The sequence below is a fragment of the Lissotriton helveticus genome, chromosome 6 (genome assembly GCF_964261635.1).
Source record: "Lissotriton helveticus chromosome 6, aLisHel1.1, whole genome shotgun sequence".
NCBI lineage: Eukaryota > Metazoa > Chordata > Amphibia > Caudata > Salamandridae > Lissotriton > Lissotriton helveticus.
Window position 1 is genome coordinate 942,949,580 of NC_136067.1, and position 23,052 is coordinate 942,972,631.

Sequence of the window (23,052 nt, forward strand, 5' to 3'; positions counted from 1 at the left end):
TATCAAGGGCAGTTGCTAGAGTGGAAACAAGAGGAATTACTGTCGGTGGAGGAGTTCAAATTCCTGAAATGTGATCATCCGAAGCTACCAATATTATATTACTGCCCAAGCTTCACAAAAATGCCCAGAATCCCCCAGGACGACCAATTGTTTCGTCCATGGGCAGTACCTACGAAAACACCTCTAAATACATCGATCATTACTTACATCCACTTGTCCAGAAATTACCTTCGTATCTGCAAGATACGAGGGATTTCCTACGGATGATTGAACCAGTCCAGTGGGAGGATGACATGTGGCTGTTGACACTAGATGTCAACAGCCTATATACCTGTATACCCCACAATTTAGGACTAATAGCTAATCAACACTTCTTGCATCAACGAGAGGGCCAACATATAACCCATACCAACATGTTATTAAGCATGATGCAGACGTGCCTCAGGAACAATTACTTTCTGTTTAACCACAACATCTATTGCCAGTCCCGGGGGACCGCGATGGGAACCTGCTTCGCCCCCAGTTACGCAGGGTTATTCCTGGGCTGGTGGGAGGAGCAGGTGGCCGTTAACATCTTGGCCTTTTCCCTGAACGTGGTCCTCTGGGCTCGGTATATAGATGATGTGTTCCGCATTTGGAGAGGCAGTAGAGAGGATGCAATACAATTTGTGGAGGACTTAAATGTGAATGAGTATAATCTGAAATTCACATGTAATATCGATAAAGAGTCGTTAGAATTTCTGGATGTAATGGTACATGCAGAGGGAGGCAGACTCAGGAGTAGGTTATTCCGTAAGCCGACTGCAGGTAATAGCCTACTACACGCGGCAAGTTGCCAGCCACAAACATTGATTATGAGCATCCCGTTTGGCGAATTATTACGGGCCAGACGTAACTGCGGTACACATAGAGATTTTGAGAATGAACTGTTAAGCATGAAGATACGTTTTAAAGAAAGAGGCTATTCGGACAAAGTGGTTGAACAAGCTTGTTCTAAGGTGAGAACTATTGACAGGATGGAACTGTTACACCCAAAGGGGACAAGGGACCCATAAGGTTCATTACAGCTTACAGCAAGCAGTCATGGTAGGTGAGAAGAAGTTTGAGAAAATACTGGCAAGTACTTAATCTGGACCCAGTACTTAAGAGCCATGTGAGTAGTCAACCACAGATTACATTTAGAGAGTGTACGGCGCTAAAGGATCTGTTATGTAGCAACAATCCTAAAGAGAAAACTGATGTAAAATCAATAAAAGGCTTCTATACATGCCGAGCATGTAAAGCATGTGAAAATAGTGTCAACAGAAAAGAGTTACGACTTTCTGACACCCAGAAACCTTACATAATACAGAAACATTTATCTTGCAAGTCGGATTTCTGTGTATATGCTTTGTGTTGCCCGTGCCCTTTAGTGTACATCGGAAGTACAATACACCAGGTCAAAAAAAGAGTCCTTGAGCATACAAGAGCGATAGTCAATGAGGATAAGAATTATCCCATTGCTAAACATTTCAAGGAGTAGCATAACAAGGACACTAGTCTTCTACAATTGTGTGCCCTGGACAGGGTACCAATCTCAGAAAGAGGGGGGGACAGAGTCAGACAATTGCGCCAACTGGAGTCAAGATTTATAATCAGGTATGACACAGTACAGCCTAAGGGTCTTAATAAGGATGAGGAAATGGAAGTACATTTGGGTTAGCAGGAGAAGAGTAGCTTATGTATGAATAACTGCATGATGGAATATGATTCTGTATATATTGTGAAACAGAGGTTTTAACATGCACTCAACACTTTAGTGATTGCACATGTATTTATTTTTGTAGGAGACAGTGCTGTCTGCACACTGTGGGAAGGAATTACTGAACGGCAACTCTAAGAAATACATCGAACGATTGTCATTGAAGAGTGTGGTTGTTTGACACTGAACTCATTAGGATGTAAGCCCACTGGGGCAAGATTGCAACTAGGCACACACATTTTTCGAACATTATCGAGCTGATACGGCGAAACGCCCACATGTGCAGGATGAACTTCCTATTAAATTTGAGAGGAACGTGAGCCCACTAGGGCACAATTTACATAATATATTTCTGGGCATAAGGTGTGGTATTTTAGCATGCCAGAATTTACTTACATCGCAAATATACTATGATGCAATAGTTGTGAATCTATGTACATAATGGGTGTGTATGCAATAACCACAGTATTTTGGAATATTGTCTAGACTATCTAAGATGTCTGCCAGTGTTCGGTCGAAACAATAGTGTTGGGACGGGTAGTCCTACTTTTATTTTTATGTTTAGGCACTAGATAATGTAGGCATTCAGGAAACTGATTTACCCGTGACCAAGGTGCGGCTGCACCGAAACGCGTCGGGTGTTTTTTGACGCTTTTGTTATGAATAAATAACACGCTATAAGAATTTGGGGTTGAGCTTCGTTTTTGGTATCACAAAACAGCATTTTCAAATATATATATATATATATATATATATATATATATATATAATAGAGCAAAAAACTGAGTAAAAACGTGCAAATAAAAGTAAGGTCAATACATTTATTGTAAGTGAGGTGTAAAGGCTTTGTGGAGTAAAACTGCAGGATAAATGTTAGTGGACTAAAAATATGAAGACGGTAATGTTTGATATTCATGATTTCAATCTCATCCATTTTCATCAACCACAGTATGCATTCTATCATGTGGCGGATCTCTCTTAACCTGAATATTTTACTGTAGTCGTCGTACAGGATCCTTTCTCCACTTGTCGCATGGTGATAATCTAAAACTGGCCCCAGAATGCTTGTTTCTGGTCCACGGAGTACCTGTCTTGGCAGTTCGAGCTAGACTGTTCCCATGAGGAGCTGGTAACAATACAGATTTGCATATGGGTGGGTTCAAACTGGGGTGAGGTAGTGAGCAAAAGAATGATGACTTTAAAAAGATCTCTTGACTGGGGGTTAATGTTTTATCGATTCAGCATTCCGTTCATCTTTTGTTGCCACAGCACATTTTGCACTACGTTGGATGAGTTTGTTCAGATGTGGGTCCCATCGCTTGCTGTGCCACAGGATTGAAGCTAGCCTGGCTAATGAGGGGTGATACCCCAAAACTGGTCCCAAGATGCTCATTTCCAGTCCGGGGAGGACCTGGCTTGGTAGTTAGGGCTGGACTGGTCCCGATAAGGAGCAGGGTCAAGACTGATTTGCATATGATGGGGTCCAAAATGGGATGGCATAGTGAGCAAAAGAACCACGGATTGAACTCAGATCTCTTGACTGGAGGTGAATGTTTGATTTATGCAGCATTCTGGTCATCATTTGTTGCTGCAGCACTTTTTTCCGTAAGTGGGGCAGGTAAGCCCAAAAGTGGGTCCCTTGCTCGTTGTGCAACTGGATTCAAGCTAGCCTGGCTGAAGAGGGGTGATACTCTGAAACAGGTCCTAGGATGTTTTTTTACAGCTTGGCAGTTCGGGCTGGACTGTTCCCATGAGAAGAAGGGTCAAGACTGCTTTGCATATGGCTGGGATCAAACTGGGGTGGCATGGTGAGCAAAAGAACAATGGATTTAACCTTGATCTCTTGACTTGGGGTGAATGTTTGAATTATTCAGCATTCCATCCATCATTTGATGCTGCAGCACTAATAGTTAGTGGCATTGCAGTAAAGCTATTTTCAAGCGTGTATTTTTACAAATGCTTAGGTCTTTTTGTGTTATTAGTTTAAAAAAATGGAAATGTGCCATAGGATGCAATATTTGTACACCAGACTGTTCTTCGTAGAATAAAACGCTGAAAAAGTCATGCTTTCCTGGAAAAAAAAATACTTTTAAAAGATGATCGTTAGCGCCTATTATACATAACGAGGGAGGGAAAAACTACACCCCCTGCATCATTTAGTGCCACACACAGAGCAATTTACGTCTTTTAGACTTAAAAAAGCATAGCTGAATACCTTGTTCAAGCAGCAATCAAGAGGGGGTATATTGTCCAGAAATGTTTTAACAACTCACGTTTTCCTAGATTACCACGACTATGGAAAATTACAGAGAAATAACAAAAACATTTCAAAAAGCCTGATGGGACCTTGAGGACAAGGAAATTACATCAGTTTAGCTATAATTAGTACCATTTTAACCCATCGTCTCTTTTTTGTTAAGTTCGTCTACATGTGCTTCCAACCTCGGGTCTCCATAAAACACAGTATTTCGTAAAATGGCCTTTTTATCCGTTTTCTTGATTGAGAGAGGCTTTTACTGTGAGCATGCAAAACGTCTTTGCTCTGTTAGCTGGCTACTTAAACGGAGTTAATAAAATGTAACTTTTTGCTGCCTGTTACACCACTGAACTGCACTTGCTATTATATATTTAATAAATATTTTATAGACTGTAAAATTACTATACAAGAAAGACAGCATAATCGATGGGAATACAAATAATACATTAATATGGTTGTCCTTTTGTTGTTGCTGTCGGGTTCCATCAGGGCACAAACATATTTCGATTAATAATGCCTGAAAGCCTGTTCAGGCGGAGTGATTCCCCCAAGGACACAAACCCAGTCAACGGCACCTGAATTTACTTAACTCAAATATACTACTCAAATTAATATATATCGCTTACGCGTCAAAGCTCTTTTTTGGCGAGTAGCATGCTACCACACAATTGTTATGTTATGTTATGTTACGTTGTTTTTGTATAGCGTACGGCTACTCGAAAGGAGTGTCCCGACGCTTTTCCACCCGTGGCTCATAAAAGTAACACAACACAGCTAAAACACAAAATCCTAAAAGGAAGAAAAAGAAACAATTTAATAAAAAAACAGACTAGGGATTAAAAAGCCAAATCTTCAGGCTCCTCCTAAACTGAAGCAGATTGGCAGTACTGCGCAGCGCAAGCGGAAGCGAATTCCACACCTGAGGCGCTCGGCAGCTGAAGGATCGCCCTCCAGCGCGCGCCTTCCTCACCCGTGGAACCACCGCTTTAAAAAGGGATTCCGAACGGAGAGAGCGAACTGGATGATAGAAGTTCAGTCTCCGCTGTAAATATCCCGCCCCTGATCCATGCAAAGCTTTGTGCATCAGGGTCAAGGATTTAAACAGAATCCGCTTCCTAATAGGGAGCCAATGAAGCTTCTGGAGCAACCCTGAGGCACGGGCACGTCTGCCAAGACCAAAAATTGCCCGGGCAGCAGAGTTCTGCACCACCTGAAGGCGCTGAACCAGATAATCTGGAAGGCCAAGAAAGAGGGCATTTACATAATCCAGCCTAGAGCCGATAAGAGCCTGAACGGTAATCCTCCTGTGTTCCTCCGACAACAGGGGCAAAAATTTGCGAAGCATCTTCAGGATTCCGTAGCAGGTACCAGCCAGACCAAGGATGTGAGTTCGCAACGCCAGCTGATTATCTAGCTTGACACCCAGATTTTTAGCAACCTGGGAGGACTGAGCAGGAGGATTCATGTCAGACGGCCACCAATGCTGCCAATCAGGCTCGACGACACAGCCAAAAAATAAAATCTCAGACTTGCCCGAGTTGGCCCTCAGACTGTTCCATTGGAACCAGTCGAAGACCAACGCCAGGCAGTCCCGGATTCTCTCTCCATCAAACTCTTGATCTTTCCCGCAAGTGAAGAGGAGTTGTGTGTCGTCGGCATAGGAGACGATCTGGGCCCCACAGGCCTCCACCAAGGCCGCCAAAGGGGACATAAAGATGTTAAATAGCGTGGGGCTCAACACAGAACCCTGTGGAACCCCAACTCCCAGTGGCGGCATCTCGGCGGAGCTCTGGGAAACCCAGACCGTCTGGCGGCGATCTTCCAGGAAAGAGGTGAACCACCTGAGCACCGTCCCCCTGAGGCCGATGTCATAAAGCCTCTCTAAAAGCGCCTTATGGGGGACGGTGTCGAACGCCGCCGACAGATCTAACATGACCAGCATGGCCCTACCGCCGACATCCAGAGTCTCCCTGATAATCTCAGTCACCTCCAACAGAGCCGTTTCCGTACTAAAATTAGGACGGAAACCCGATTGAGATGAGTGGAGCAGATGGTTAGCCTCCAAAAAGCCCGACAGGACTCCGTGGGCGTATTTTTCCGTGATCTTCGCCAGTGCAGGTAAAAGCGAGATTGGCCTGTAGTTCGCCAAAACCTCGGTGTCAAGACCCGGTTTTTTTAGGAGGGGGATCACCATCGCTCTTTTCCAAGAGCTGGGGACCCTTCCCTCTTCCAAGGAGGAATTGAGGACAGAATTGACCATAGGATTCACCACCGCCGCCATCCCGGCCAAAAATTTGGCAGGGCAGGGGTCAAGTGGCGAGCCAGATTTAAGGTTGGCCAATAACGCCTGAGAGACATCAAAGGCAACAGTAGGGAAATCGGATAGCGTCGCCGCAGATATCTGCGGTAGACTACCATCCGCCCTAATACCATTGCCTCGCTCCGGTCCCTCCTCAAAGGTGGCCTGAATGGCCTTGATCTTACCTGTGAAGAAGCCAGCCAATTCAAAAAGGATTAGCGGTGAATTTGCATAGGGAGATATTAATGTGAGTTTGTTATTTGGATTGAAAAAGGATAGTGGAGGGATAGAAGAGGGAAGGGTTCAGATTTATATTGTGCTTGCTACCTCTGATGAGGTGTTAAAGTGCTTTTCGGGTAGCATACCACTCCAGAACCAAAAAACAGGATTACTGGGTAATTAGTATAGGGAAATATGAAATTAATTTGAGTAGTGGACATGCTAGTCTGTTAGTTGGATTGAAAAGGATAGTGGAGGGATAGAAGAGGGAAGGGTCTTGGAGCTCATAGCAGAAGGAGGAGGTTAGGACTGAGTAAAGAGGTGGTGGAGGGGGAAGAGTCAGAAGGTTAAAACGAATAGCAATGTAAAATCAGTTACAGTCATGTGTTTGTGTGTTTGGGGCACTTTGAAGGCAATTCCAAACATATGGTTATGATGTTGCTTGCTGCCAGGGAGTTTGACCTAGTCCAAAAGGTTTGGCATTGTACAGGTTGTTAATTTATTTCACCCTGAGAACTGACAGGCTGTCCCTTGAGTAAGAGGCAAGGACCTGGGGACAAGTGTTTATTTATTTTGATTTTTGAGATTTGTAAAGCGCACAAATACCCTGGGGTGTCTCGGCGCTACGGACTGCAGTAAGTAACCCTGATAGAAATCTTATTGATTAGCTCCTGAGAGAGGATCCAGTTGTCCTACCTGGCCTGTCAGGCTAGGTCAGCACAGTCTTCCCTAAATGTCCAGCACTGGCACATGTCAACATCAAGCTCCCTTGTTTACACAGCAGCCCCTGGGTGGGAATTAAGACCTTTTACACACTGACACTAAGGTTCTGCCATCCACCTCTGCACATTTTTATATTTTGCATCTTCTTCAACATCTACAAATTCAGGCTGCATAATCATATTCATGTTTTTGGGCTAAATTGACTTACTTAATGTTTTATTTGCAGCTTTTTCTAAATCTGCTAATGAAACCTTCACATTGAAGTAACTGCAATTGCAGGTTGGTTTAGCAGAGGCTATTATCTTAAAAGTAGGACCTATCACAATTCACTGGCTAGAGTGCACTACAAGAATGGTTTCCTACCACCAGTACCTCAGAAGACAATTGGACACGAAGATGTACAAAAAAGGAAGATTTTTGTTTGCTGTGTATGCTGGGCGAAGGTGAGAGGCCTTGGATTCTGCCGCTCCTTTGTATCCCACCTCTGGATACATAGGAGGACCCGTTGTGGTGGGTCCTACTTCTTCGAGGAGATACACTGCAGATAAATGGCAACCTGGAAGACACACTATCAGACTTGGGACTGGACCTGTACTGAAGCATTGTCTAGAGAAAGTGATTATGCTTGCCTCCCACTGCTGTCCATGGAATTCTACCAAGAAGTTGCCTTGGAGCTTTTAAAATGACCAAGAAGACGGACATACTACACCGCACACGCACCTCTGCTACTAGCGCCTCAGGCAAAGAAACACTCTTGAAGCTCCCCCATTACTGGTATTACACCTCACCACATCTGGCTCAGTGGCAAAGAGGTAGCGAAGATACATGTTGGCGACATTGCGCTCACTCAGGTACACTCACTCATCTGTTATGGCACTGCCCCAAATTACACAGATCTTGGCGGGAGGTTCTGGCAGAAATTGATCAAATGTTTGATACTGAAATACCCTGTTTTCCTAGCTATGTCCTGTTAGGACTACCCAATACAGAAACCTACACCTTACGTTCTAATAAAGGCACGGCGATCACTTTGGCACTATGTGCGATAAAGCAAGTCCTGTTATCTAATTGGGGCACTGATGTGGTCATGTGGTCCCAATGCACGCAGACTGGCTACACAAACTTTGGAACGTATTGGGAATGGAAAAACTGACAGCAGTTATTAGTCATACCCTATCCACATTTGAAAAAAAGATGGGGAGCATGTATAAAACACCTATCAGGAGTATACCAGGAACTCACATGCCCAATATATTTGCGAGTTTTGCAGATTACGCCCACCATTCCTATGGACTATTGAGGGAAAAAGGAACAGTACTGAACTATTGCCAATGTGAAATGAGCATGTACTACTCTTATTCATTTATTGTTTATTGATGAAGATTGTTTATGTTCCCCTTCCCTCTTCCATCCACCCTTTCTTACAACTTCCTCTTATAATTCTTTCTGCTACCTCACCGGCCAATGGATGTAGGCGAAGAGAATTGTGAATAAACTCAATAAAATGTTACAACCATAAAATGACCAAGAGGAAGGTATCCAGCATCTGCAGAAATCTCACCTAGATAAAGGGAGGGAGTCCTCTGAGAAGAGTGCTTGAAATATTAAATGCATTTAGAAGTACAAGGCTGGAAGGGTAACTGAGTCTCTGCCCTCCCAGTTGGTGTGGGGCACATCGATTTGCTTGTAACTGTTGTTTGTACAAGAGTTGCCTTGAGTTGCCATTTCTGGTACTGCACCTTGACCAACATTGACTTTAGCACACTATTGTGCCGTAAAGCATTTTTGACATTTTCTTCAAAAATAAATTTCTCCTGACCCCCTTACCCAGTTTTTGAGATTCTGGTCTTGTTTTATTTTTTACATTTTCATTTGTACTACATTTGTTAGGTGATTTTCCTGTTTTACTTTTTACTTTAGTGCTATTTTGCTGCTGCTTAAATACATAACACACATTTCTCGGTAGAACGACCTGCCTCCTTGTGCCTTTGTTACAGGGCTTACGTTCAGGTTTTTCCATCATACCCCCTGCTTCCCTACTTATTTGCTGACACACAGATATCTTAGGGGCTCTGATCCCTCCCTCCTGTAAAAGCTTCCCCCTTTCCATTTCTAATCATGGTTGCTCTAACTAGTCTGAAGCAATTCTTGTGACCAAGCGGTTATTCTCCACTTACTTTATACCTCCAAATTCTCCTTTAGTCCTCTCCCTTGCTTAAATTTCTCTGTGCCAGAGACATTTATGGCATGGACCAAGTGGACTCTTGCACAGTACTTAATCCTTTTATAACTCCCTCATTAATTGTTCATCACCTACTTTCCTGAGCCTCCCATTTTCTATTACCAGGCCAGCCTTCTAGTCACAAATGTTGAGTAAGCACAGATTCTTTTTTGGAAGGACAGGGAGGTGGTGATGGGTTGAATTCTATTCTAGAATCTCTGCAGAGAATTTCAGATAAAGTGTGTCACTGGGCTACTGAGGGATCCTAATTCTGTACCTGGTAAGGAAGATTTTTAGGGCTTTTTGCATAAGTTGAACCCCAGGTTCGGAGAGGATTATAGGGTCCCTGTTAGATAAGCAGAGAGATTTGAGTCTTGGAGTTAGGTTTTTTGTTTTTTGTTTCCACATTTTCTAGTACTTCATTAGCTGAAGGTGGTTTTTCAGTGAACTATAGTGTGGAGAGATTTGGTTTCACAGAGTGAACCTTCCGGGGATCTGAGTGATCATGTTAGGTTTCAGGATAAAGTTCATTGAGACCAAGTAGAAGTTGACATTGGCTTTAGAATCATGTGTAGTTTAGTGGGTGATGTAGAGTTTTCAAGTGAAAACACACAAAAGAGCAGCACTGAGATTTGTTAGATCATGGTTGGCAGTGGCAAATGGTTGGTTTATTGAGGGTTAATGATAAGAGTGGATTCTTGATCTGACTAATCTATTGTTGTTGAAGATTACATTAGTAGGACTGAATGAAGGCCATACTGAGAATGTTGAAATTTGTTGGCTGAGGGATGACTTTCAAAACTTTGAATACTATGTCTTTAGGTGATGTCCAAGATAAAGGTACTCTTGGATGAGTTGTTAGATGGGGTGCTGCTGAAGTAGGTGTTTTTCTAAATGAAGATTCTGGTGGGAGTAGTTGTGCAGATCAGGTGGATAATGGTGGTCTGGGAGGGGAAATAGCCAGTAAGGAATTTAATATAGTTGATCAAAGTTTGTTCCTAAAATGAGCTTGTTGAAGAGGACATGTGGATGTTCCATTACTTATTCGGATTATATACTTGAATCTCATAGGCTTGGGCACAGCAAAAAAAACAATGCAATTGCTAGGCTCTAGGAAGAACTGTGTTCAAGAGAACATTTTAACCATACACGTCTCCGAGTGCTCAATGGTAAACAGTGGAACTCAATGACTTGAAAATGTGGTAAGAAGAAAATTTCACTTGTGTTGAGCAAGCCTCATTGCCGGATTGACCTCCATATTAACTACCCAATGGGCATTCTGATTGGCAGACTAGATGGCAATTAGGTATTACTTTGCCAATTATATATATAGGAAAGGTAGACCATCAGTGCTTTCAGAATGATTGCTAGTTTTGATCTTCCCAGCTTCTAATCTGTTAGAACTGGTCGTTCTAAGGCCCAAATTTTGGGTAGCAATTTTTTTCTTTTCTGAAAAGCATCAACAAAATGAGAGCCAGTGACTATTACCGTCCCCTGCTACGATCCAGACGAAGAGTAGTGTCTCGAGAGCTTCATGCCGGTGTCACTTTTTGATATTGTGCTCATCACTGCCAGAATGACCTGCTCAATGTATGCAATGTACCCAGTGCCCCCTGGTTTCTCGTTCCTCCCCAATGGCCTGATGGTAGGGAAGTGAACTGCTGTTTGGTACCCTTGGAGAGTAACATAATGTACAAATCCCTCATTGATGATTGGATCTCAGGAGGCTTCTAATTCAACTGAAATGTTCTAGTGAAACAGCTCTCCAGAAATGCACACAATTTCATTACAGGGCAGAAAAGTTGAAACCACCAATTTACAGGTTTGCAATTAAAGAAAAGAACTTTCTCTGAGGTAATACTTATGACATACCTCATTTCACACTTCAGCTGTTCCATTCATGTGCACAAGTCTTCTTCAACTGTTACGATATTCAACTGGGTGAGAAAGGCTACTTCCTCTCTGGGGAAAACTGCCTGGTTGCAGTGCTGTTTTAAGGATTTTAGGGGACATGGGCACTCAAATATACAAGGCCGCCTTTTCTTAAAATTTAGATAGTATGTGGCAGACTTAGGAAGATATCTTACCACAAATTATGGTTACACATGTGAATTCTGTAACACAATTATACATACTATAATACAAGTTACTGTACTGCAGCAAAGTTGTGTATATGTTTGTGAAATTTAAAATAAATAACTGTAAAGTAATGCACATGTGTGTGAATTTGTGCGTGTGGGGTGGTGAAGAATACCATCATAGGCCCTCATTATGAGTGGCCCGGATAATTGTGATATGTGTAGCAACCTGTGTTACCACATATATGGCAACTAGGAGTTTTCTGATAAATATTGGCAGTTCAAACATGCTGATATTTAGCGAAGGGAAACTGCCCAGAATTTATTGAACCATCAAAACTTTGATGCAGTATTATTATTCCCTGAAAAAGAGTTATTGAGTAGTATTTATCACACACTGTGGGACAGATGTATGACCCTTTTTTGCGTCCGCTAACGGGAAAACCTCCCGTTTGCAGCCACAAAAAAGGGTAAAAGCATGTACAAATGCTATTTTGCCAGTCCCTGACTCACAAATAGCATTTACGAGTCTCGCTATCTGGAAGGGGCGTCCCTTTCTAATTGGGTCAACATGCTATGTACTAGTGTTTTGCGACTGCATTTGCGGCCGCAAAACACTCGCAGTTTACCACCTACTTCAAGTAGGTGGTAAACCACTCGCAAAGGGGAAGGGGTCCCTAGGGGAAAAAGCCCACACCAAAGTCAGAAGTTCAGGCCAAATGCAATAGAGTACAGGTCAGGCACAGGACCACGTTTGAGGATTGTATCATATCTTTGGTACACGGTCTGCATGGCCTTCGCATTGTCGGGTTTGATGAAGGCGTGAGGTGAGGCTTTGCATCACTCGAGTCGGTACCCCTGGAGTTTGCAGATGTGTGGTGAGGCTTTGCAGGGCATGGCGTCACTCAGCGTAAGTTCCAATAAAGCTTTTAGTTGTTTGGCAAGTCTTTGTGGGCTTTGCGTTGCTCGCGTCTTTACCGATGAAGCTTGCAGCTGTGCAATGAGGCTTTGCGGGGCTTGGTGTCAGTCAGCGTTGGATGCGATGTAGCTTTTAGCTATGCAGCGAGGTCCGAACAAGTAAAACATAAAAGTACAAGTCAAACTTTTTAGATACACTACACCCTTCCTTTTGGGCTTTTAAGGGCCTACCCTAGGTGTGGCTTATATGTATTAAAAAGAAAGGTTTCGGCCTGGCAAAAGGTGTTCTTTGCCAGCTCAAAATGGCAGTTTAAAACTGCACTACAGGCTGCAGTGGCAGGCATGAGACATGTTTAAAAAGGCTACTTTGTGGGTGGCCCAATCAGTGCTGCAGGCCCTGGGTACATGTAGTGCCACTTTACTGGGGACTTGCAAGCAAATTAAGTGTGCCAATTGGGTGTAAGACAATTTTGCTATTTTTAAAGTAAAAAACACAAGTACATGTTAGCAGAGGTAAAGTGTGCAAAGTCTTAAAACCCTACAAAAATACATTTTGTGAACACGAGGCAAAAGCCAAAAAAGTGTGGGAGTGACCCTACAAAGAGGGCCAAGGCCAACAACACCAATTAACAGACCACTTGTTACAAGTGATTGTACATTAATACAATTATCTGTTGAGAAACGCAAGAGTGTGTACAATGGCAGATAGCCCCTGACCACTTTTCTGATTGCACCTGTCCAAGAGGGTCAGGTGAAGGTATCATAATCTCATGAATTTTGGCTTTCCTCCGATGCAAACCAATGAAAACTACACATCTAAAGGGAAAATCTTAGTTGAAACACACAGCATAAATGAATACATTAAACAATAGAAACAAAACACAACATATCGATCCATCAGGTCAGGAAATCGAACAACATTTCTTAAGAATTGTTGTTAATTTTTAAAGCAACATATAGCTAATAAACAGCTAAAATATTTAAATAGTTAGTTTTTAACAATTTTCTGGTATTCCTTTGTAGGCATTTCTTCAACTGACAGAATATGATTTATGTTTTCTGCAGAAACTATTTGCTCCTAAGGAACTGAAAAATGCTTCCTTTCCAAGAATCAATCACAGCAAGTACGTGGTGACTGACAGGGCTGCCTATATTGGTAAGTAAATGAAGTACATGTACAGAGAAAGCTGAATTATTGTTGGTCAGATTAGTTTGTACTTACATTTAAACACATACCTGAAAACCCTATTTCAAAATATTCCTGAGTTAAACATGGGTTTATTTCAGTATAATACAAAAAAGAGGATTGACCTTTGAAATAATTAAAATGCCATGGAGTTAGCTTTGATTAAAATGCACATTTAAAATAAATATATATATATATATATATATATATATATATATATATATATATATATATATATATATATATATATATATATATATATATATATATGTGTGTACACATACTTAAGTGATAATAATCAGGATATATTGTGAAAGCAATACACTATCATGACTAGAATGCATTGTGTGGGTAATGGTGAAATTAGATAATTAATTGAGGTGAACTTGATATTTATTGTGCACGAAAGGGTCAATATACTAACAGCTTTTCGAATTTAGGTAAATTGGAGCAAAAAATAATGGTCCTGTTTAACTCAAATGCTTCCATACAGCCTTGAGGAAGAGCAGGTTTCTGCTTTTAAAGGTGTGTTTGTATAAGGTGATCATGTTCTACCGTCTAAAATTGAGCTTATATCATTTGGCTACTGAGAATAGATTTGTCAATATCAGGAAATAGTTTGTACTGACTTTTGGCCGTGTGGCTGTTTATAAACAGGAGAGTAACCATAGGAAGGTCTGTTTCCCATTATCACCTGCAGCCAAACGCAAAATCTTCATCTGGGTTACCCAGAAGAAGTAGCATTGTGTCCACTTATGACAGCATACAAAATGGAGGATACACTTATTCAAAATAGCAGTGCAGTTATTCAAACAATAATAATGCACCTACAAAGGGCAGAAGTTCCACCTCCCAAAATGTCAAACGCACTTATATAACAAAAACACTTTACAACTGTGCATACCAGCAACAACATTAAAAACTGTTCTTTATTTTATATATATTTATATGGTTTGTGTATTGTGTGGTCCTACCAAATAGGGCAATGGAGCCAGGCATGCCCCATCCGTAAGAGAAGAGGGGCCCCACACCCTAAAGTTTCGCAAACATTAAGTGTCAGCCTGACAGTCAGGCAGGCACTGTACATGTGCTAAATGTGCAGGTGCCTGGCTGCTTGAGTGGAACTTTGCCAGGATGACAATTTCACAGACCTGTGGGTATGATCTCCGCAGCCAGAAAAAAGCTCTTGCAGGTCCCTCCCCTCATAATGAGTGATTGTGTTACTGATTGACTCGGACCTGGGTGCTTCAGTTTTATGTGCCCAGGGCTGAGTGCCGTCAGAGAGTGGGTAGGCTCTGCAGTCACACTGACCTCATCCCACTGTACAATGATTAAGGGGCAGTTACCCCCTTTCATTGGTTGACCCATAACAAGGTCAACCAATGACAGGCGGCAGCAGTCCAAATACTTCAAGAACCACCAAAGCTTACCTCCCTCCTACCACCCGAGATTACCTCTGCGGCCCAGCAATTTTTTTTTTATGTGATGTGGAAGTGCATGTGAGGATAAATGGATGTATGTGTATTAGTGTGAGTGTGCTGTGAATGGGTGTATTCTTGTTTATATGCTTGTGAATGGTTGGTGTATGTGTGCGTGCTAGTGAATGTATGGGTGTGAGTTAGTGTGTATGTGGATGGATGAGTGTGTGAATGTGTGTATGTGCGCCCCCCGCATGCTCACTGGCTGCCACAGAATGGAGCACTTCACATAAAACTGTAAAAATACAACAAAATAGTAACCTGAAGATGACAAGAAAAAGTGGGAGCGGGGAGAAATTGAATTAGGAATTAAGTTATATTCTGAACAGATACATCTTTTCGTATTCCAGAAATGGCATTGAAGGGGACATCACATCTTGCCCCAGAAATTGTTTCTATTTCAAAATAGGGATTTGAGCTTAAAGAAGACCACAGAGGGGCCTGCATGCATCTGGTTTCACAAAGCATCTGACTGGCCTGCTGAAGACACTCCTAAATGCAAAAGATAACTCAGTAGTGTAATTTCCTCCCCCATGTGCTAGAATGGTGGAGAAAATTCCATCAATGAGTTCTGCTATAGATTTAGCACTTCAGAAATCAGAGGGTTTTGCAATGCCTATGTACTCTGAATCTAGTTCAAAGTGTCTCCTATTACCATATTGAAAAGAAAGATGAATGCATCTTTAGACAATAGAGGAACCAAATTTACATTTTTGTGGGAGAAGTTGGAGCAACAGGATGTTTTATAAGGGAAGGAATGTAAAAAGCACAACAGGGATATGCTGTGCTTACAACAAACATTCTCCCAATTATACTTTTAATAGCATGATTAGGGGTGTACAAAGTTTCAACATTTTACTATTAAACCATAATTCTCTAGAAATGTACGATTACATCCCCTTGTGCCACAACATTTTTCGCATGTTGGTTTTCATCTATAAATACCGACATCTTCACCTCGTTTGAGTTGTTGCAAGACAGCATCCATCCAGTTTCACCACATGAACAGTGCTTGAAGTCCTTTCTAGTTAAGATTTAGTTACCAAAAATGTGATGGGTCATCCAAAACAAGACCGCTTAAGTCCTGATTACAAATGTGCCATAATTTGTTGCAGGGATGCTGGAGGAACTCAATTTCCGATTCTGACTTGTATCCCCATACCAAATTGCAACTATCAATCAATCAATCAATCAGAAACATTTGTAGAGCGCGCTACTCAGCCGTGAGGCTCTCAAGGCGCTGAAGGGAGGGGGGGAACCGCTACTGCTCGAATAACCAGGTCTTGAGGTGTTTCCTGAAGGTGAGATGGTCCTGGGTCAGTCGTAGGTGTGCGGGGAGGGAGTTCCATGTCTTCGCTGCCAGGTAGGAGAACGATCTTCCTTCGGTGGTGGTTCTGCGAATCCGTGGGACGGTGGCAAGTGCTAGGCTGGTGGAGCGCAGCTGGCGGGTGGGGGTGTGGAACGAGAGGCTGTTGTTGAGGTATTCGGGGCCCATGTCGTGGAGTGCTTTGTGTGCGTGGGTGAGGAGCCTGAACGTGATCATGAATCCCCCCAAAATGGGGAAAAATGTAGTTTAGTCGGAAATAGCCAGTCCAATACTGTGGATATTTTCCTCATTCTGGGAAGAAAACTGCTGACATTTTCTGGCTTCTCTGAGCAGGGGGAAAGTGTCAGAAGATAAGCAGTGGGAGGTTGGCCATTTAAGGCGAGGGATCAGAAGTGTGGGCAGGATTTCATCTGCCTGGGGGGGCTATTGTCTGTTTCCCATGCTCCTCGAGGGGTCGGATGGGAGCCTGGTTGTGTTCCTTCCTGCAGCCTCTGCAGCAGCATAGTGTGGTCCGGGGTCTCTTAGCCTAGAAGTATTAGGTTTGGAATTTAAGGACCCAAATATTTCGGCCCTGGAGACACTCCTGTCGAGAGCTGGAGTTATGGTTCTGGGTGAAATACCCCAAATGATAATCATAGTCTTAGATGGAAAATGTAATCTGATCTGCGGTCCATTAGTAAACAATGGCATTTGGATCTTTTTACACAGAGAAACGTGTTTGAATGGTCTAATTCAAAGAAAAAGAGCTGAGGTTGCGAACTCTTGTGTATTACTAATGTACCCTCCCGTAATTACGGGTTAGACAATTTATATCTTGGGCTATATTAATTATGATGTTTGGGTATCATCAATGATTGAAATGTGAAGTTTCTAAAACATATTAATGATATTATCAATGATAACACATGTGTAGATAATAGACACTCCAGTCCTGTATGTGCTAGGAAGGTAGCAGTGTATAAAATAATTGCATGTCATAACAGGAAGAACTCCATTTGAAATGAAGGAAACCAAACGCTGCAGGGAGTCTTGCTTAGGTTAGTGAAGGAAAGGATGGGAATGACACATCTGGGATGGATTATGGAGGACAAGGGAAGGCAGAAAAGCAATAAAAAGGAAGGTCTATTTTAATGGGAAAAAAGGCAGTGTGACTCAAAAGTAGGGAAGATCCATTAAAGATAAAGCCATCAGAAGGGTATGAAAAGTATTTGAGTCCCATGTAAGTAACAAGTTTGTTTATGAATGCAGTTAAAATGAAAGACCATGATTTCTGGAATTTGGTAGAGTAGTGAAAGAACCACAGAGGGAAAATATTAGACATTGTACAGAGAAAGAACATGAAACAACCAGTAAGGAGACGTAGAAACAGATCAGCAATAGGGATGTTGGAACAGAGAGCGAAAAGGAGCAGAAGGTTGAGGAGTGAGAAAAGAGAAGAAGATTTTAATCTTGCTATTTAAAGGGCTAATGCCCATATTTATTAAGGGGTTTGCAAAATCCAAGAGCTGCAACAATTAAAACCCTTTACATATATACAAATCCCATTCGCAATTTGGAAGTAGCGTGTATCCGGCATTCCTTCCAAATTGCGACTTTGAATGGGACGTATCAATGGTTTGCCCCATCAGTTTAAGTCACAGACCATTGGTCCGTTACCACCTCTCAAGTTGGGGTGTTAACTGATTCACAAAGTGGAAGGGACCGTTTGGACTCTATCTCCTTCAGGAATCAGTGTTGCCGCTTCTAGGGGAGCAAACATCCCCTAACATCCCTGTGATTGTAGCGAATCAATGGGGGTCTCAAGTTACAACCTGCATACTAAATATTAATTAGGCAGACCATTCGATTTTGAGAACTGACCTTTAAGCACATAGGTTGTTTCTCAAATAAAAAACTGGTCACAAAATTTCTTGTCCCAAATTTCTGACATGGCGTAACAGCAACTATATACCTATTTTTTAGGTAGTTTCAAGTTATTTGGGGTTAGCGAAGAAGTGAACATTCTTAACACAGTTACTCATGTGTTCACCTACAATGTTTCATTTTGCTTTTATTTGTGAAAAGGGGTGTGTGCGTGTTGTAGCTCAGAATGTACGAGTAACAGTTGGAGTTAGAAGTAACAAGAAGAGTAAAGTAGGGTTCTAAGGAAAGAAGGTGGCCCTCAGCATATGAGAGAGACACTAATATGAATAGACATAATGAAACTACAATGGCAGACTGAAGATTACCCTTATTTAATGACTTCACACGTTCCGTTTGTATCTTTCTAACTCATGTCATGTATTTCATAACTGTATGATCAGCTGTACACATGCCACACACACTTACTTTGATAAAAGTCTTGCTCTGTTTATCAAGGGAAGCCAAGGCTTCCTTACAGAATTAAACTTAACTGAAGGTACATTTCTCACATGGTCCTACATTCCTAGTATATAGTAGTAGTAGCTGTATTATAGATTGTACCATGTTGTAGGCTGTACAAAGGTGCAGCCTCGGTTATGGGTTAGGTAAACCTAGTGCTGAGTGAGTGCGATTGAAATATGCATTCTGGGCATGCAATGTGTGTATGGTCCAGAGTGCACTGAATCAAATACTCAGATGAGTAAGAAAGGGATTTTATATTAGAGTTTGAATATGATAGAGAGAATGGAGTGGTACTGAAAGGATTTCTGAGGCAACGAGAGGCTGAACAATGAGGATGAAAGATTGTTTTCTGGACTAGGTTCCTTTTAGGTTTGCGTTATTACCTAGCATAGGGGCCTCTCTATCCAGAATAGAAGAGCCCACAAAATGCTTACATTTGAGCTTGTGCCCATTTGTGTATGGGCTAACAAGCTAATGGAAGAACATTCAACACATTGAATTTGGGCAAATTCCTGAGAGCAACTAAGATTCTGTGGTTTAGCCAAAATAAAAACCTGACTAAGACAAGAGATTACAACATTTCATAAATTAGGTATTAGTGAGTCTCAATGACCTAATAAATGAATGTGCCTTGCATGAGAATATGACATTAAAATTAACTGCCTTGTTTAAATCCAGTAGTGATGTTTCACTGTGGTTGGGTATAATTTTCAAGTTCCAATATAGTTATATTTGAGGGATTTCCCATCTTTTATGTAGTGAGATCTACTATTGCTCAAGGAAAGTCCTCCTGAACTAATAGCAAATTCTATCAGTGATGCTATCAATGATTTCATTTCAGATGTCATCAGTGATATAATCAATTGTCATTTAACATATCATGAGTGAAATAATATGTGAGTTCATAAGCAGTGCAGATCAGGAAGCAAGTTATAGTTAGCTCAGTAAATTAAGACTGTGAATTGCAGTGTTTTCTTTCTAAACAATAGTTTTTGTATTATTTCAACATCTAACTCTAACCTCACTTTAACCTTTGTTTTTCCAGCGAATTCCTAGGGTTTTATTTAATGGAAGCTAACTTTACCTAACTATAACGTAAATGTAACCTTTATTTTTTCAGTGCATTTCAAACAGTTTTTTTTTCATTATTAAAGAAATATTCTATACCAGTAAGAAATCGGAACATTAGTTGAGGGGGTTGAGTACCCACCTCAAATATTAATCACAACCCTTGTTAGGGTGAAGCAGTAAAGTAATTCAATTCCCCCCTGGTAGCTATGGCACAGAACAGACAGGCTTATTTTAGAGGCAACGTGCAAAGTAAATATGTAATACCGAATCAGCAATAAAGTCAAAACACAGCACAAGAAAAATCCCAAAACAATTAAAAAAAATAGGTCAGAAATTTTACCTTTATACTTAGAGCCTTATTTAGAGTTTGGTAGATGAGATGTGTAATTAAATGTACACTGTAGCCTATAGCAACTTGTAATATGTTGAATGAGATATGTTTCACGTTTGTGACAGACTACCCATCCACCAAGCTCTAATTCAGGCCCTTAGTGCCTGAAATGGAAGTCAAAAATACTCAGCCTGGCAAGGCAGCCGCCTGTTGTCGCAGAGGGCTCCACGTTGTTGGATAGCTGGATAGACGAGATCTTGGCAAAGCCATTGACATTTGGAGGGAAAGTTCAGAGCAGGAGAAATTTGAAGTTTGCACCCAGGGAAGGTCTCTCAATGGCAGTGTATTTGTTGCGCCTTCCGTTGTTGAAGTTTTCTAACTTCAAACTTAGTTACTTTTTTATAGCTCAAATTCACCTAGCTGGGCAAAGCTGGTCACCTTCTCCATGAGGTCCAGCAGAATCTGTTATAGAAAAGCTCTGAGAGGGAGGAACATGAATCTTTGGCCCAGCGCCATCGCACCTTCGGCAGATCGACTTGAAAGCTTGGTCCTGGTCCTTCATAGGTCTTTGAAGCCAACATATTTTTAAGTCCCAAATTTAATGAAAAGTTAGACGGAGTACACTTTGACACCAGCCAAGGTTTCAGGACTTTAGGAACAGTACTAGGGGGGTCAAGACTCACCCCAGCAGCAGAGGCCAGCAGCTGGGTCCAGGGCAGGTCTAGCTGGAATTGTTCAGCCCGACAGTTGCAGAAAAGGCCTCTTGTAGTTTCTTGTGGCCCTAGAGCATGAACAGGACGTCAGCCTTAAGAGCCTTGGATCCACGTCTTTGTCCTGGGTTCAAGAGTGTGAGCAGGTCCAGTCTTGTAGGCTCTTCTTAGGTGACAAAAGCAGTTCCAGTCCTCTTCTAATGTTCCATGGACCCAGAATGTGTTCTGAGGAGGGTAGTGTGGGTGCCATATTTATGCCTCTCACCAGCATGTGGATGAGGTTCACTCCTGGATCGTCCTTAACCAATATGGTAAAAGATCCCAAGGGAACCCTACCCCTTTTTGTAGCACTTCCTAAGTACACTCCTGCTAACAATCCCACATTGCACCTCTCTGCATAAATCAAAGATGGTGAAACCCTTCTTCCCTGTGCAGAGTTTGTGTGTCTAACCCAAAGGGATGGCCAGTAAAATGAGTAAACCCCTCCTCTGTGGTCACTCAAAACCAGTTCTGGGGTAACTCCTCTCCCAAACTAGTATTGGTGCCTTCTTGAATGGGGGAACAAAGAAGGCCCCTGCCCAGGTTTCATTAACATTTGGCTATGATAATGTGAATCTCATTGAAGTTAATCAAGTTCCTGGTCACAGCCCAGCTGGTCATCAAACCAGAGGAACAGAACAGAACACCTCTACAGACCCTAGGACTTTACCTCAGCCCTCGGGGCAAGTTCACACCCTATCAATGGGGCTATTCAGCTCCGGAGTAACAGATGGCGCTCATGCAAAAAGGCCTCGAGAGGCTTTAGGCAGGGTAAAGGTGATTTTCTAAAAGTACCCTTTCCAAAATATTTAGTGTGATCCAATTTCAAAAGGGAATTGGGCTAGTAATAAATATTTTAAAAAGTCCAAGAATGATATTTGTAGGTATTTCCTAACCAGAGATAACATGGTTCAATTTAAAATATATCCCAATTCTTTCCTATGGAACAGCCAAACTTGCTACACTGAAAATAGGGTTTAAAGCGTTTTCACTTTAAGGACATGTTTAACATTAAAGCTTTTCATATTATAAAACATCATGCATCATGCCTTATGGGCAGTAAGCCCTACTTAGGGGGGATTTATTAATATTTCAAAAGGAAATTTTAGACCTGTCAAATGGGGTTACATTGACGTTGAATTTGCAATTTTCCAACTGAACAACCAGGCTCAAAGTGCTAGGCCTGCAGTCATGTTTTACACTGTCACTGTAGAGGATGCCACAATGAGTGCTGCAGCCCACTTGTACCATTTAGTTTACAGGCCCTGGATACGCTTTTGAACCATATACTGGGGACTTATAGGTAAGTTAAATATGCCCGTTAGTGGTATCCCAATTGCATCATAATGAAAGGGGGAGCCAGGCATGTTACCACTGGTTATCAGTCCTATAGCCAGTAAAAACAGTCAGGGCAAATATTTGGTGGTACACCACGCAAAAGAAGGTAATTTCCAGCATTACTATACCTAACTGTAATGTCCCTTTAACCTTTGTTTTTTCAGAGAATTTCTATGGTTTTGATTATTTTCACTCAACTCCCCTGCTGAGCGCATTTGTTTGGCCACCGGGTCTGACGTCATGCCATGCCCTGCATCGAACTCCCCATGGGCGACCAACTACCTGATACGCAGGGCCTTCAGTCATACCTGATGTGGGGTTTGATGCAGTGGCATAACAATATCCCCAGCAGTCCCCATGGTGTGAGGGCCACTGAGCTCCAGGGGTCCCCTTTCAGGACTGTGCATGGGTGGCAGGAGCCTGGCCTGAGAGCTCCTGACTGGGTCTGGAGCATGGGGAGCCTCCTCTATGTACTTTGTAGGGGGCCCTGAATGTTCATTATGCCAGTGGTTTGTCGCAGGGCCAGACCCAAATCCCCACAGGTGGCCAACCTCTAGCTGGACACAACCTTCTGTTGTGCATGTTGTGTTGTTGACCAAAGGGCCTGGCCCCTGCGTCCAACCCTCCATGGGCAGCCAAAACTCTGCTTCACATGGTCTTTTGGCTGTGGGCAGCATTGGCTTGGTTAGCAGCCAAGCCCTCCACCCAACCCCCACAGCAACCAATGCTGCTGTTGACCCCCACCCCACAAA

At 42.2% G+C, this 23,052-nt stretch overlaps 1 protein-coding gene across 1 annotated transcript in view; it reads left to right on the plus strand.

Moving 5' to 3' along the window:
• PLD5 (phospholipase D family member 5) overlaps positions 1-23,052 on the plus strand; it is a 1,381,847-nt gene that overhangs the window by 1,314,560 nt on the left and 44,235 nt on the right. The window contains exon 9 of the mRNA XM_078646903.1: positions 13,522-13,612. Within this exon, the coding sequence (XP_078503029.1) occupies positions 13,522-13,612 (91 nt within the window). The remainder of the gene's footprint in view (positions 1-13,521; positions 13,613-23,052) is intronic.